The following is a 17,672-nucleotide window of genomic DNA, read 5'->3' as shown; positions in this document are numbered from 1 at the left end:
AATTTGTCGTATACGGATTTCATTGATAATAACATTGGCGCATAAATACCGGCACTAGACACCACATTAACACTTTTTAAAGTTAGTCGGTTAGCGACAGGCAACTGGCACCCCCTCCAAATGGTACGTTCCACACGTTAACGTCCAAAACGAAAATGGTACACGGGCGCTCGCTGTCAGACGTCCATCATATCAAGTGAGGTGTGCTCCTACCGAAAACGAAATCTAACAAGTGTGGCCGACATTAATCTCTGGAAAGCTTCAGTAACACGAACCGTTAGCCCCTCCGGTGTAATGGCATTACAAATGTCAGCTCTATTTTCATATGTTAGAGCCCTCCCCCGCACCACCGGCCCTCTGTCCCGTGTTTGTGCTGACTTCCAGAGAGCCAGTGTCAAGTTCAAACACATTGTAGTTCCTGGAAGCCCCCGGCCGATAGGGAAGCCAGCAACAAGTCTTCTCCGCGGCCATATTAATGCTACCCGCCGAGGCGAGAAGTTTTCAACAACAATAGCACTTCGGGAGTACAGTCAGGTGAACGGTTCCTCCTCATCCCGGGAGAGGAGAGGCTGGCTGGGCAAGATCGCCCTCGGTACAGCCCTTGGAGTGAGTACAGTCGCGCTTGTCCAGTCTCTCCACACCGGGACCCTGGCCGCCATGGCCCACAAAGTTGACCTGAACTCCGCTAAGGGAGACTGGAAGGAGACCAAGGGTGAGACTGCAAGCAAACTCGCGAAGTTTCTGGTTTTATGTTAACTTACTACTCACGTGCAAGGTGCAGTGTTGTCACATGAGCAAAACACCTGTCCAGCTGTCACTGGTTTATGTAGCCCTAGTTACCTGTCAGTTGTCACAAGACTTAAGCTAGCAATCCATGCTTTTAAAATGGATGATGATAATACAAAAAATTATCACATCTCAGAGGTCAGTACACACAAACATGAGACACGAAAAAGTAAAATTACTATTGATATTTTGTCTCCAATATCAAAGTAGAGCTAGTTTGCCAAAAAACAATATACACAATATATGTTAAACACAATGTAAGTCAATGTCAGTGAATGCAACTAATGATCATTTTAATTGATTATTGACTATTGAAAACCAATAGATATTATTTTAAGAATAATACAAAATGAAGAAAAGCAAGCAATTTATTGACTTTGAAAAACTAAAGTTTTAACTTAAATGAGTTATGCAGTATTCAGAAATCATAGTCACTGGACTAAGTAATTAATTTATCATTTTAATTTATATTCATCACCACTTTGGCCCTGAATCATATTTTTGATATTACATATAAGCTTATGAAGAAAAAATATGAAATGGAGAAATCAAACAATTTATTCAGTGATATGATATACAGAAGCTTATCACTTTTAGTATTTTGCTATCTTCATAAGATAAATCTGTACTTGAACAAACTGGAATACGAATACTTTTGAGGTACTTGAATCTCACATTACACTGCACTTTGTTGGGATTTCGCTGATGATTAGATGTTGATGCATGAGTTTTTTTGTCCTATTCTTTCTTAGGCTTTTCTTTAGTCTGGTATGCAATAAGTACCATATTTCTCTGTTCTTTATCGCAAATAAATATTTAACAAAATATCTAATTTACATCTGACACATTATTTACTGTCTGGTCTCTTTCTCCATTGTCTCCCTCAGACTTCTTGCTGTCTCTGTCAGTGAAAGACAGGCGTCAGTACTACAGGACATCTGACTTTGTTTCACTAGACAACATCCCGGTGTGGACTCCCACTGCAGGTCAGACACCCAACATCAGTCAAAGTCACTGTCAAGTTCATTCAGGGTTGGTTGGTTGTGGTGGTGAGACTTTCCGCTAGGGATGTGAAGACATGTATACTAGTGTTATCAGGCATTTGGCCACATTGCATCAAAGAACTTTAATTGCATATACTGTATGTAAGTTTCTGATGCACTACATTTTATACTGGAATCAGCTGTGAAATAATATTGACTTTATCAATTTCTTTAGTCTTTCTACTAATTTCTGCAGTCAGGGTTGCAAACATTGCTGGTGAACAAAAATTTCTTGAAAAAAGAGCAACATACCAGTGATAAAATAAAATCATTGGAGCTCAGTCTGCGGCCATTCCCTCTTCAAAACAGTGAACAAAGATAATAAGTTTACATCTCAGATTTATACTTGGATCTATAAACCTGGTGTTGAATCCCGTTTGAAATGGATGTCTAGACTAGACCAGTCATGCAGCGTAAATTCTTTTCACTAGTAGAAGTATCATAATATTGTCACCCAAACTGCTGTGATGACAGCTATTATTATGTGAATGTTAGTTTGGCTAAATTTTGCTATTACATGTTCTTTTTAACACTGCTCACCCATAAACCAAGAACATTTTTTCTATATTTTCAACCATAAATCTTTAGATGCTACTAATGTAAGAATATTTACTGTTGTATTATGTTAATAGGAATAAAAAAACAACAAGACATATACCTTGAGATGAGCTGATTGTACTGTACTGTACTGTACTGTGTGTGTGTGTGTGTGTTTGTGTGAAAGAAAGAAAGAAAGAAAGAAAGAAAGCCACTGAAAGTTCACTGGTCAAAAGAGAAATTAGCAAGAAAGTGTGCGTGCATGTAAGAGACACTGTGAGGGTGACTGTGTCGCTGTTGTGTGTGGAAAAGATCTGGACAACTTTGTGTGTGTGTGTGTGTGTGTGTGTGTGTGTGTGTGTGTGTGTGTGTGTGTGTGGTGATGTCCATTTTAGGAGAGCAACTGCTGATCGAGACCAGTGGCACACAAACCGTGCAGGCACAGATCTGCGTTACGAAGCCGCTAATAACACAATGTTACAATGTTAGAACACGTTTGTTTTGACATTTATGAGCACTGTGACATTTTTTTTCCTCTCAATGTGAGCAACAATGTTAAGTGCTGTCATTTTCGGTGCGCTTCCTGAAATTCCTGCGCTTATATTTTAAGGGATTTAAAAAAACGAAAACAAAAAAAATATATAAACAACACCACAAAGGAACAAGATTTGTGTGTGTCTCTCATTATCAGGTGGTTCTGAGCCAAGCCAATATCAGAGGAATGAAAAGTTGGACCAGAAGATTTCTGTCTACACCGGTGACATCACCAAGCTGGAGATTGATGCCATTGTTAATGCAGGTATGTGTGTGTGTGTGTGTGTGTGTGTGTGTGTGTGTGTGTGTGTGTGTGTGTGTGTGTGTAAATGAGTGAGTGTTTGTTTTCAGTCATCTAACATGGTCACTAGCGATCCATTTCCTCCTCCTGATAAGATAAAATGAAAAATCACATAAAGCATAATTTTATTTCATTTATTTAATCTGTTTGCAACAAAGTTAATAGTATTCAGCAGGGAAAAAAAGAGACTCACGCACAAGAACAAAATGAGGAAGAAAGCCATCCAGTTGGAAATATGAGAAAGGATTAGGGATTTAAAAGCTTGGTGCTAAACTGAGCGCAGCCTCCAGTCCGTTTGTGCAGTGATGTGCATGTACTGTACATAAATTTAGCACAAAGCACCTATGAGGGCGGTTTGTGCTGTGATGGTTGGTATGATGTTTTCTCAGTGTGTGGGAGGGACAGCTGCAAGCTTTTGTACGGTCACTAACATACTGTGAAGTTTTCTTTAAACTAATGTACATACTGTACAGAAGAACAAAAGACCAACAGAATGGTTGAGAATCAAATGGACTGCTGACTGGCTCCTTGGAAAAATCAGAAGAAGGCTAAGCAACACGAAAGCAGAGCTGGTGTTTATGTGAAGTCTCAGTACTAAACAGATTATTGACAGACTCCTTTGAAATGGAACAATATAAAATATGATAGTTAAACTGATGTGACTTTTAAAGACCCACACCAACTCCATAGGTTAAATCTAGTCATAGCTGCTGGTGTTTTGTGAAGGCAGAAACTGGTCATAGTTTTATTTGGGGACCACATCAGATGCAATTTACTATCCTACAGGCAAAAATAAATGGTTTGGACGTAGTAGTTTAAGGGTTGTTAAGGGTCACACCAAACACATTGTTTTTGTCCTGTTTATGTAGTATTGCCTAGTCATTTGTTCTGGGACACTAAACCTCTGATTTGTTGCATTAACTGGCTAGTGTGGCAACTAACAAGTATTTAAATCATCTGTCAACCTGTTGATTATTTTTTTCCCAACGAATCAGTTTATTGTTATAGTCTGTTAAATGTCAAAAAACAGCGAACAATTACCATTGCAAGTTTTCAGAACTAAAAGGTCCAAATCCCAAAGATATTCAGTCAAACCAGATATTTGTTTTGGGCTTTCCATAGACAAACCAATGTAATACTGATTAGTTAAATAATACATCTAACAAACTGTAATTTTAACATAACCGTCATAACTGAGGTAAATAACAATGACAAGCCTATAGCCAATATGCCATAAAAAGCTAATAAATTAATAAATAAATAAAATATATGTGCAGTGTTAGTCTAAGCTTAATACATCTTGATTCAAGGAGTCATGTAATCTTAACAGAAAATTTATCTATTATCATCTTGTTACAAACTTTTTTTTAAATGGATGTTTTGCTCATATTACTCATTTCCTCCGATAAGTTATTGTTGTTTTCCAGCAGCTACAAGTAAGATTAGAGTTTTTCTACTGACCATTAGATGGAGCCAGAAGTCAGTTCATTCACTGAAGACCTTTTCCCACAAGGCTGTTTGGGCATTTGGGGGAAATTTAATCGGTGTCTTGGCACAGGCGCTGCATCAGGAGAGAGTGAGGCAGGCCAGCACGCCTAAATGATGCTTGATGATGAGGCTTTAGCAGAAAATGATAGATTTTTATTGGCAGCTGACTGTCAGCAGGTGTATGCTGTGCCAGCATCCAGTGAATATGCTGATCGTTGACTCTCATTTATGACATTACTGCTTGTGTCTGTGTGCTTGCAAGCATTCATGCATTCATCTGCCTACAAATCTCGAAGTAATTATGTGTCTATATCCAGTAAGTAATTGTAATTTGTCTCTGCGTGGCTGTAGAGGCGATGTTGTCTTAGGATGTTTGTGTGTTTTACAACAGCTTTTACAGAGTCGCACGATGCAAAGTAGCCTGGAATTAACAAGAGGAAACAGCTAGTAAAGTGTCATTTACCAGAGAGGACGAGGCAAGGTGAGGGAGGGAGACTGAAAAACACAACAGTGCCAGAGGAAACATGACTGAGAGACGGAGCGTGAGAGTCAGTACACCGGCTGACAAAAAGCGAGGGCAGAGTCTGGAGGAGTGAAAAGAAGAAGATAAAAGAGAGGCAGGGAGAGGACACAGGCTAGTATTTAAATCTCGGACTGCATTGCCATGGCAACAAGCAGGTACAGGGTACCCACAAAGGAGTTTTGGGCAGCAGAGTCGGATCATCCTTCCCTGTCTGACTGATTGGCTGGCTAGCTGACTGTCTCCATGGTCATTTTGTTGACTAAGCGGCTGACCTTTTCATTCGATGACTAACTGAACTTACTGATTGACTAAGAGGCTTTTGAGAGATGTCAGTCGCTCTTAAAGAGATATGAGGTTAAAATATAAAGACAGCAGCAAACAGACATTGAGGGACAAAAGAACAAATATAAACAAGACAGTTAGTTACCTTCCCGTAGAAAGTTAATCGTAAACCTGTTCTCATGTTGCAGATCCAACAGCAAAGCTTTAAGCATTACAGAGCAGCCAAACCAGTGCCTGTGGTTTTTGACATGTGGAGGGGAGTGTTGTGGATTTTTTCTGGCTGCTCTGAAAGGCCTTGAAGCATCAGTTAGCCCCTAAGGCAGCAAACATTCAATTGAAGCCAACTGTGGCCAATTATACGCTATACTGGCAGACTGGTAGGCAGGTTGGGGGGGGTGGGGGTGGGGGGGCTTCCTGGCCTGGCTGATGGTGAGCAATTGACTGCAGACACGAGAACACACACATGGACGCATACAGAGATGCACACACACTGTGTGGATATATTGTAGCTACAGATGTGGATGCACCGGGGAGGCCTGTGAATTAACAGGTGGAAACTTGGTTTTGTGCTGCTCCACCCTCTTTCTTCCTCCCTTCCTTCTGTCCTTTCCTCACTCAGAACTCATTGATCAGGTAAGCAGGGCGTTGCAGGGAGGCTGGGCGCGCGCTGTTTGTCGTTTGTGTCGCTCTCAATAAAGATTGGATTTACAGTAACTCTCCACTCCTCCTCCTTCTCCTCCTCTTCTCCTCCTCCCCCCTCCGCCTCCCTCCCTCCTTCCTTCCACACTTTTACAGCTCCTGGCTCCTGCCCACTCCTATAAAACACTACAAACATAAAAACCCACAAGCACTTAAGAGCCGTCCTGGTGAGGGGGCGGGGGGCAGAAACATCCTCGTCTTTACACCCCTCAATCACTCCGTCCGGAGAAGGAGAGAGAGATGGAGGGGAGGATATATTGTCTCTGATGGGCTAGCTGATTAAGATGGATTGCACAATGAAATGTCGTTGGAGTGATGAGTTCTTGGAGTGTGTGTGTGTGTGTGTGTGTGTGTGTGTGTGTGTGTGTGTGTGTGTGTGTGTGGATTACGACGTCTCAGCAACTAACTTTGCATTAAAACCTTTTTTCAAATTGATTAAATGCAAATTTGCTTAGCTCTACTGAGCTGCATTTTCACTCGCTAAAGTTTTATTCCTTATTTCCATTCCAGCTCTTACTTTCAGTCGCCGTAGTGTTTATCGTGTCTGACATTAAATGCCATTTATTTTCGGCCTACCTTGGTCTCTGCATAGAATTGGAATTTAATTGAAAAAGATTTAAAAACTAGACTGATAAGTCCTCCCAGTATTTTTGTGTAATGTCCTTTTTTCAGTGGAGCTGAGTGTGTGAGAGTAAATGCAGCGACAGAGTAGGCTGATAAATCTTTCAGGCTAGACTATAAAAAACTGTCCCTAAAATTAAGCCATGCACCGTCAAGTGATAAAGAATATTCTGGTCCTATCTCAGTCTTTAGAGCTGAACCACTTGTCATCGTCACAATTTTTTGCTTGCTGCGAATCTGTGTGTGTGTGTGTGTGTGTGTGTGTGTGTGTGTGTGTGTGTGTGTGTTTATACAGACCTATGAGTGTGTGCCACACCTTTGCACATGTGTTTAGATGTATCGACAAGATTACATACGTATGTCTGCATGTGTACACCTGTGCACAGCTGCACCTGCTTGTGCCAGAAACAGGCAGCACACATAATCCTGACTCTGTGAATGTGTGTGTGTGCAGTATGTCTGGTGAGGTGGTGCATTAGTGCTGTATGTTTGTGTGTGTCTCGTGTGCAGGTGTCCTATCGTGTATGTGTTTGTGTGTGTATGTGTGTGTGTGTGTGTGTGTGTGTGCGCGCGCATGAGATAGGGTCTCCCAGGTTTTCCTCTGCAGGTCAGAGATAAAGCTGTTGGTTGGCACTGGAAACCCACTCACTGTAGCGACAGCTGAGAGATACAAGATTAGAGCCAATAGTTTTCCTGGCCCGCAGGTGACAGGCAAGATGAGTGAGAGAGAGAGCATCTATAGACTGTACTGTAACTTCAACACAGATAAGAAAGAAAGAAAGATAGAAAGAAAACACTGATGGATGGATGAGGAGATGGATAGCAAGGACAGTAGGTTGACAGACAGGAAGGTAAAAAAAGATCAGAAAGTCAGAAAGCAGGTGAAGGGCAACAACACTTGATGTCTCACCTGCAAATTCCACAAAATATGTCATGTTACCATCAGAGTGGCATCACTGTGACGTAGGTTTTTAAAAAGGAACATGCGCATTTCTTCACAGAAGTCTGTTAATTACACGTACAAACGAGCCTGTTATTATCGAACAACAGACTCAAAAAGATGAGTGATATTCATAGAGTTAACCTGAGATGCTGATGAAAGCCTCAAGCTCATCTTTAATGATAATAAAAGTTTGCATGTGCACTCGGTCAGAAGAAAGAAGGAGATCAGAAGCAGACTCAGCTCAAAGTCAAATGACAGCATCAAGTAGCACAAATCAAGCTTGTGATCAATATAAGAAGCAGAGGACGGCCAAAACAACAGCCAAACTCGTTACAAATATTACATTTGCTGTGTGAAATAGTGCATCTGCTTTTTTCCCCAGAAGATTAATGATTTATTTCTTAATAGTGCGTAGGTTTTTTTTTTCAGAGCTGCAACAATTAGTCGAATGACAGAAAATTAACCAGCAACTGTTTTGAACGATTTACTAATTTTTTGATTAGTCATCTCTAAGAGTCACTTGAATTTCCTGCTTCTACACTGTTGGTTGGACAAAACAAGCAAATTGAAGCCATCACTGTGGTTGCTAAGAAATTCTGAATGACATATTTTTCATTATTCTTCAACATTTCATAGACCAAACGATTACAGGATGAATCAAGAAAGTAATTGGGAGATTAATCATCAATGAAAATTTGTTAGTTGGTGCCCTAATTTTTTATGACGTTAGTGTAAGGTTGCATGTTGTCATTATACAGCCTGATATGGTCATCAGTTGACATTATCGTACTTTGTGTAAAACGTGAAGATAGACTCATCTGAAACAAATTAATTAACAAAAGCTTTCTTTGAAAAATATGTCTCATCTTAAATCGAAATAATCAGTACAGCAGAACCTTTCTAATATCAACTTAATTTTTTATTATTACAATGCACTGTATGAGGATGGATGCATGCGTTGTCATCAATAATTGAACATCAGTGTTTTTTGAGCTTGGATGCTTCCATCGGGTACAATATAAATTCAACCCAGCGGTGGAGCATCTTTTATTGATTCCAGTCCATGGCAGATGATGGCCGATAGCTGCAGTGGGGCAGGTTGTGGGGCTTGGGGGTTATAGAGGATGAAGAGACTGGGGTGTTGGGAAGGCATGGATGACTGGACTCAGACAGACAAGCAGACAGGCAGAAGGACATCGGCTGGAAGGGTGAGAGGGATGTGCTCAGTGATCCTGTTTGGTGATTTCAAGAGGATAAAATAGGCGAACCCTTGGCTCTGCAGGTAGAGCCCCTTACAAGAGCATTACCCTACGCTGGCACAGCGTCACACTCCTTCTGCAAGGCTTCACTGATTCTTAGCTGGCTTTGTCAATGGGGCTTAGCGCTGTGCTTAGCGCCGAAATCAGCCTGGCAGACATCCCTGCTTTCGCCATGCTGCTAAAGTGTGTATGGAAGATTGTCAGGCCTGACTTGTTGTTTTAAATTGCTTCAGAGCGGCTAAAATTATTTCTCAGATTTCACCTGAGCTGCATTTTCCTCATTTGACTGGAGTAATAGGGAACATACAGCGGGAATATTTGCATGCTTAACCACTTTATAAGGGATTTTCCAGCATCAGGCCAAGGATTAAGTGATTTTTTTTCTCAGATCTATTTTAAATGCCACAGTATCTACTCCAGTTTTTAAGCTGTTGATAGTCTGTTTGTTTTAAGTATGTACATCATGTTTCTACTTACTAATATGTTATTAGAGGATAATCAAGTTGTAGCCAACTGTAGCATTTTTTTCGCTTGAGGAATTAATGTTTTCAAGGCAACATTTCATCTGTAGATGACTGCCACTTTGTCATCAAGTCATTTATCTGAGGTGTCTTGCCTTAGGTATCTGAGGCAAGTTGTTGTGATCCACCCAGCCTCTGTGGTAGTACCAGAGGTCTGAGGAGGTGATGGAAAGCCCAGAACAGAGACTCCTCCTGCTGCTGAGGTCCCACAGGCTCCGCACTGTGTGCTCTCTGTCTCTCCCTTTGCTGCAGTTACCATGCATCTACCCTAGAGCCCTTGTCAACTTCTCTTAGGACAGGCTCATATTACAAGATGCAAAATGTCACACCAAGTTTGCTTTTTCAGACAAATATTTTACATGTGTGTGTCTAAGAAGCATCAAAACAGATAAAATAAAATGGGCCAGAGTGCACTTATGTGTGTGTGTGTTTTGATGTATTAGGGGTTCTTAGATTAAAATAAAAGATAAATGAAAGTCTTCTTCTTCCTCTCAGCCCACCTTTCATCTTCATTAAAAATTAATTTAGCTAGAGTTGTATTGTTTATTCAAACATAAAATCAGTTCTTATGATGCTGTTATGAAGCAGAACAGGTCACAGATCCCTCATGAACAGCACTCTTTCTCCCTGCTGTAGTAACTGTACTTCCTTAGCTCCAGTTCCTATAGCAGTATCCCCACTGCACTGACTTTGTGTTTTGTGAAGCAGCGCTAATGGACACGTTCTCACAATATGCCCGTCAACTGTCAGTACATGCAAGCACTTACAGAGGCAAACTGGCATTACTGATGCAGCCACAGTTTCAGAGCCCTGTCATGGCCACATCTCTACTCTACCAACTACTAAACAGGACAAAAAGTACTGTGGTGAGCATCAAGCAGAGAGCGCCAAATCGAGACGTTAACATGTTTTTTTGTGTTTTTTTTAGTGGAAAGAGGATTTGCTGTGCAGAAGCCAATAAAAGAATGTGAGGGGAAAATCCATCAGAGTAAGTCTGATCTGTATGGATTTTAATCAGTGAGGTCAACAGTAAGCAGGGGTAGTGATAGGCATGGTCGAAGACATGGCCTTATATATGTGGTGTACCACAAAGAATACTGAAGGTTTATATAACAAAATCACGTGTTCCTGTGCAGGTAAATGTTTTTTGTGTTGATTTAGACGACTCTCAAATTGATAACATTTCCATTATCTTATAGAAGGGCTGCTACTCAACTTTTTTCACTATTGATTAATCTGCCAAGTGCTATCTTAATTAATTGATGACTCATTGAGTTGATAACATGTTAGAAAATAGTGAAAAAAAAAAATCATCACAAGTTCCCAGAGCCCATGGTCCTGTTGGCAGTGGACACAAGTTAAAACAAAGTTCGCTTTGTCCAAAGGGAAAAACAACTTCCCTTACTGGGTGGTCAGCAGTGGTGAAAGAAGTACTGAGATCTTTCACTTGAGCTAAAGTAGCAATACCACACTGTAAAAATACTACACTAAGTAAAATAATTATCAACAGAAAAATGTAGTTAAAATATCAAAAGTAAAAGAATTCATTAGGTAGCAGAACGGTCTATCATAGTGTTATATCATTGTATAAAACTGGATTATTATTATTACTGATTCATTAATATGTTAGCAGCATTGAAATGCTGTTGCTGGGTGAGGTGAAGCTGATTTAATTAATTTATATAATATTGTGTATCTCAGTCTTAGTTTTTGGAAGTTGATCTTTTTTTTGAATGTAAAAGATGATATTTAAAGTAATTTGTAACTCCTGCTCTCAAATTAATGAATTGGAGTTTAAAACAAAAAAGAAATGCTTCATGACATGTAGTGCAGTAAAAGGAGAAAGCAGCATGATAAAGTACCTCAAAACTGTACTAAAATACAGTACTTGACTCAGTTATATTTCACTGCTGGTGATCAGTCGCAACATGCAAAGAGAGCAATAGAGTAGACAGGCATTTTACAAAACAGAAAGAGGCAGACAAATGGGCACAACAAACAGGTAGGTGAGAACAGGGCGGCTGGATAATGAGGGAGAATACCTTTCAAATGTTTTTGTTATTTGGGCTATTTTTGCTTGAAAATTACTTAAATGAGTAAATGCTTATCAAAATGGCTGCTGATTCATTTTTTATTCGATTGACTGAAAATGAATCCAAAATTTGAGTCCAAAATTTTAAAGCTTGAAAATGCTTCAGGATGGATTTAGGCATTAGGTCAGAAACACTGCGTGTCATCTTTGATTTACAGCCACAGAGAGACAGACGCTTCTGTGGACCTTTTTAAATGACTGCTGTAAGCACAGCAGCTACAGTCTCAATAACAAATGTTCTTTAATATATATTTTTCTTCTGAAGGTGAAGACTGGACGTTATGGAAGGTGTGTATATTAAAGGTTTCTTTATGGACCTGTTGATGTGAAATTAAAAATTAAATTTAGATCTTTAATGTTAGTAGAGTAGCCTGTCACAAAGGAGACACGGTTGCTGTAATTACCGTGGTCCCTGTTCAGTAATATTGCTCCTGGAGACAGCTATATTTAAGCTGTCGTAGTTTCTCCACATATTTGTTTTGAGGATTTTCAATAAATCTTCCTTATGATTTAAAAATACCTATCATATGAATAGGAAATTACTCTAACACACCCTCTTAAAGTGGATTGTTTTTGATGGTAAAGTAAATGAAAGGCTGCAGGCGTATTTAATATCTTGAAGGCTTTAGATGATCTGAGCCCTATTACTGTAAGGAATCAGTCTATGTGCTTTATATTCACTTTAAAAGTAGCTTTTAAACTGTATTGTGACTTAAATTTTGTTTTATGTTCAGCTGTAGATTTCTGCAAGTTTTTTCTAGTCTCTCGACTTTTATAAGGTTTGCTTACATCCACACGGCTGACCCTCGTCTTTTTATAGCTTAAATCTAGATGATTGTATCTCATACTTTTCATCGTGGCACTGAAGTCGTGTTGTTATGTCCTCTCTGTCATCTTGTATCTGTGTCTTTGCCATGGGCGAATTTTGGAGGCTGCAGTGGCTATGCGAATTGGCTGCCGCATGAATTTAGACATTGCTGCTGCTCTACTTTTCCAGTCCAGATCTGTCCGAGTTAATTACGGTACAACTGTCAGAAAGACCACTTTACTGGTCATTTGGGTAGCGACATTAATGGTCTCTGTGTACGGAAAATTTTGAGCTTTCAAGGTTCAGTGCCCCGAGTTTCCGCGGGATGCTCCAATGTCCAGTTTGTGTCTCAATTTGAGTGCGGAGATGGCAGAAAAGGTTCACTGCTGGCTTGTGCATCTCCAGAGTTTCGTCCTCTCCCTCCCCCCTTCTCTCTCTCTCTCTTCCATTTAGACATCATCGCAGGGCTGTGACCTCAGAGGAGTGAGACATTGGCATTAGACAAACGGGCTTCAGTTTACAGCTTCAGATTGATTTACACCCTGACACTGAGAAGTTAACATACCCTTGGAGAGTTAATCCCTAATGTTGTCCGGGTCAGTAAATAAGCGGAGAAAGAAAAGCCAAACTGAAGGAGTTTGCAGAAAGGCTCATTCGTGCTAATTATTTCTCTCCCACCCCTCCCTTGTTAAAAGCTTTCCCACCCCTCCAATCAATCGCCACTTTAGCGAGCAGGAAGGGATGGAGGAAGTGCGAGCCTCATTAGGCTGATTGGGCCGATGTGGGAGATGGAAAGAGATCGAGTGAATGAGGGAGTAAAAGAGAAAAGGAGTCAGCTTGATCATCAGCACTTGGCCCATCAGAGCTTCTGTTATCAAGACAAGTGCTGCGTTTAAACGTGTTTTGCAGAGTTGTGACTCCTGGTGGGCTCGGAGATGATCTTCTGATGGTACCTGGGCTCCATTGATAGAGTCAGATAGTTTTCCCTTTCTTTAGTAAAGTTAAAGATCACCGGTATCAAAGCTGATGCACAGAAGGTAAATTTCACAAGAATGATTGAAGGTTTAATGGCTTAGCATGCTTCAAACAAAGGTTGTGCAGTATGTAATCTGAACATGTGTACAAGCAGAGGTGTGTGTTCCTCTTCTTAATGGCAACACTCTTGCGAGGCGAAAAGCTTGCCATCATAGTTTCTTTATGGCTACATCCCACTGCCTGCCTGAACTCTGTCCAAGAAGTAAATGGCGTTGTACAAATGTGCGCTGCAGATTTCATATCAGCTCGTGAACTCCAAGATGCACACTGCAGGTGAACAAGAGCTCATAAGCGTAGTTGAGCGGTGAGATTTCTGAGGCCAGAAAACAAGCTCAGAAAAGAAAGAATAACATGGATTTTCAATTAAATTAAATTCAGTTTTATTTGTATAGCACCAAATCATAACCAACATTATCCCAAGGCACTTTACAAGGTTAGGTCAAGACCTCACAATATTATAGAGAGAAACCCAACAGTTCTCACAATGAGCAAGCACTTGGTGACAGTGGTGAGGAACAACTTCCTTTTAACAGGAAGAAACCTCCAACAGAACTGGACTGGTGGGGGGGATTAGAAAGCATATACTTCAGCTCTGATTCAACTCCACCTGAGAAAAACTGTTACTATTACTCAAAATATTACTTATTAATTTATGAAATCATAATCTTTAGCATATATGTAAGTATATATGTACGCAGACCACAATTACCTGACCACCACTATTTGTTTCTGTTACAGTTATCATACATTGTTTTCATTAATAATAACCTTTGCTTAATTTTTCTTTTGAATAATCAGTTTTTGTTTATGTGCATGTTTATTTTTCCGAAGACAACCTTTCCTGTGTTTCATGTAAGTCCACTCAGTGCTCTGTGTATGCCTGGTCTTAAAAAGCGGAGAATTTTCCCTGTAAAAACTGCATGACCCCAGTAAATCTAAAAGCATATAATCAACCTCTGTCAACATATGTCTTCCTGTTATTTATGTGATCCTCCCATAAATGCATATGCAATGAGGGGAGATGCGCACCTTGCAAACACTTGCACTAATGGCATGTGTCACCGTCCTGCTGTGACTTTTTGATAAATACAGCACATATGTTTTGGGCAGAATGCATCTTATCTGTGCCTGAAGAACTGATGCGACAGGCTTAGTGAATGTGGCACTGCGTCTATTGCATGTCGCTGTTGTCTTGACACAATAAGTAAATGGACACAATTGGCGTTAAGTGTATACATGTTCGGATAGTGCACCCTTGATGGTACTTGGATTGAAGTAGTTGTGTGAAGAATGGAACTCCTCTGCACACCTGGCCACTTAAGTCAGGTATCAGTCAATTTATAGATCACATTTATAAGGGGATTTAAAAGTGGTGATAACAGGGGGAGACCTAACAGTTTAGTAGCGGCAATGGAAAAGTGGCTGAATGGTGGAATGGCGACGGTGCATTGATCTGAGGAGATCAGAGATGTAAGCCGGTGCAAGTTCATGCAGTGCTTTACAAACAAAAGGATCTTAAAAGGTGCTAATAGTTGATCTGACAGGCGCTCTGTTTGAATGATTCTGAGGCCACTTCGCATTCAGTATAGCTAACTTAATGTGACCAGGGCTATTGATGTTGTATAAAGCAAGTCCACTGAGGTTCTGCCAGTGTCACAATAATGTGGAGATTGTAAAACAGCCAGCTGTCAAACTTGTATGTCTTTCCTCGTGTCGGGCAGAGCTCACTTAATGCACTCCTTAGTATAGCTATAATCGTTTGCATCCCCAGTTCTTTATGACAATAATAGTGTGCTGCCTGCCCTTTTTTTCAAATATTGCTTTTAGTGCCAGACAAGTAATCAGTCTAGCATCAAGGCTTTGGCTTCGCATCCAACGTCCTCGTCTCCTTGGCTGCTCAGGTCGAATACTTGAGCAGTTCCAAAAAAGCCCACATTAAGTACGGCCACAATCACCTAATAAATGGCTTTTTTTAATGAGTTTATCAACCTTTGATGATTGATGTTTTTCATTTAGACTTTTGACATTTAAATTCAACCAAGTTTCACTGAACCGGCTGTGCAAATAATTTTGACGAGAACTGAGACACACAAAACGGAATGAGAAAAAATTAGATATGGAAATTAAAAGCACATTGGGGGAAGATTATCCTTATTGCAGACAGTGTTATTTGAATAATAAAGTATAATGCAGCTTGACAAAGCCTCCATTTTCTCTCATCTTTGTAATCATAGCTTAGTGAACAAAGTACAAAGGATGTATCATTGTAACCTCCAAAATGGGCTTTAAACTAACCCTATGTCCTCTTCCCCGCTCTCCACCAGCAAATACAAGGGGCGCTCATTGTCTGCTCACATGTCCTCATCACAGACGATGCTTTTGTCACATAATCACACACATGGACAGGCAGAGAGTACAGGGAGTACACACAGTGCACACTGCACACAATTACAATCTTGTAATTATCTATCAGGCGTTGTTGCGAAGTGGTGCCCGATGCACACACTGTCGGCCCTGCTGCATTATCAGAGCTTAGGAAATGACAAGACTATTTATAGGAGCTATTTATCCACTTATCTTGTTGTTGCCATTGTCCACAGGTGGAGTGGGCAGCCCTGGTTAGAGACAGACTGACAGACAGGTTGATCAATCAGTGTGTACAGTGAGCTGTCACAGGCCAAAAGGTAAAGATAGTGTGTGTCTCACACATCCTGTACAGTTTCTAATGACGATGCAAGTTCAGAGGAGAGAGACTAAACACTTTGTTGTAGCCTATAATGCACAGAGCATTTTATATTCACCGATTTGTGTAATCCTAGTTACATGCTGTTACCCAGTGTATTGAGCTTTTTAAGTGGTGATTTATCCAACTGTTTTATTTGAATTATTCCAGACAACTAAATCATTTTATTTTTTAAAATCTCAAGACATACATTTGGTTTCCGTGCAGAACATTTACAATTTGATGTTTGGTTCTTGATGCGTATCAAGTAAGAAAACTGCAATTTTGTCAAGGACATTATGATGTATTGCGATACAAAGGATGCCTGAATCATGGTAATGTCAAGCAGTGAGAAGATTTATTACATCCTTTACTTCCTATATCTTCTGTAAGATCGACATGGGTTTGTTGGTCCACACGTGTATGAGCAAGCCCATTATCCGTGTGCACATGCGTGTTGTTGATCTTTGCACATTATTTTGCAAGTCTTTATGGTGATGTGTCTTGACATTTTACCTCAATGCTAAATTGAATTTAATGTAAAAGCTGCTCATGATGGTTTAGTCTGTTTGTGATCAACAACGGATAAGACGGGTGTTTTTCTTAATATCATGAAATCCCATGAAAAGGCCAGTTCTTTCTCTCAAGATTACCTCAAACATACAGTATTTTCAGGATTTCTCTACCGCAATTTTTTTTTTTACTTATTGGGCCGACATATGTACCGATGCAGTACGTCTCCAATAACCAAATATTGGCCAACAGATTGTGTTGAGTTTTTTTCCCATTATAGTACTTTTGGGTATTTCATATCTTTAGTACCGTGGTTCATAGGAGGGATATGACGGGAATTGACATGCATTTAAGGTCTCCAGGATGAATGTTTTCATTAACAGTAAATCTTAAGACTATTTTCTCGTTTTAATCGATTGAATGTTTAAATTTTTAAATGTTGAGACCAGAGTCCAACGTGACTTACTTAAATAGTTTGTTTTATCTGACCAACAGTCTAAAATCCAAAGGTATTCAAAATATTGTAATATAAGGCAAAATGAATAAAATCTTCCCATTTTGGGACCTGGATACAGAGAATATTTGGCATTTATTGTCTGAAAAGGGAAAGAAATGGTTAATTGATTATCAAAATAGCGGAATTTTCTGTCAATCGACTAATCAATTTATCATCTAATTGTTTCATTTGGGGTTCATGGTCTGGCCTTAACCACTGGGCCACCAGGGTGCATTGATTTATCATTTTTTAAATAGCTTTTGGACAACAATGGAGGTCTACAGAGGAAAAAGACAGAGAATACAGTAGTTTTCTCTCTACAGTCATTGGTTTTCCTTTCCTCTTCCTTTCACTGGATTTATTGACAAAAAGAAAAATGTATCACCTGCCGTATACTTTGTCACTATCCAAGTGAGCAGTTCAATCATTTTTCTCCTTGATTTACAGTAGATTAAGAATGATTCGTGTT

The 17,672-nt window shown here is 39.9% G+C and overlaps 1 protein-coding gene across 2 annotated transcripts in view; it reads left to right on the top strand.

The window, feature by feature from the left end:
* Positions 1–97: 97 nt before the first annotated feature.
* Positions 98–17,672, top strand: part of macrod1 (MACRO domain containing 1) — a 110,153-nt gene continuing 92,578 nt past the window's right edge. Inside the window, exons 1-3 of one of the 2 annotated variants that reach the window (XM_022760297.1) lie at positions 98–712; positions 1,674–1,772; positions 3,058–3,165. In XM_022760297.1, the coding sequence (XP_022616018.1) occupies positions 295–712; positions 1,674–1,772; positions 3,058–3,165 (625 nt within the window). In that variant the 5' untranslated portion in view covers positions 98–294. The remainder of the gene's footprint in view (positions 713–1,673; positions 1,773–3,057; positions 3,166–17,672) is intronic. The other variant, XM_022760296.1, reaches the window with a different exon arrangement.

The sequence above is a fragment of the Seriola dumerili genome, unplaced genomic scaffold, assembly GCF_002260705.1.
Source record: "Seriola dumerili isolate Sdu_G_001 unplaced genomic scaffold, Sdu_1.0 BDQW01000331.1, whole genome shotgun sequence".
Taxonomy (NCBI): Eukaryota; Metazoa; Chordata; class Actinopteri; order Carangiformes; family Carangidae; genus Seriola; species Seriola dumerili.
Note: the sequence above shows the minus strand (reverse complement) of the source record. Positions and strands in the feature narration are given on the sequence as shown.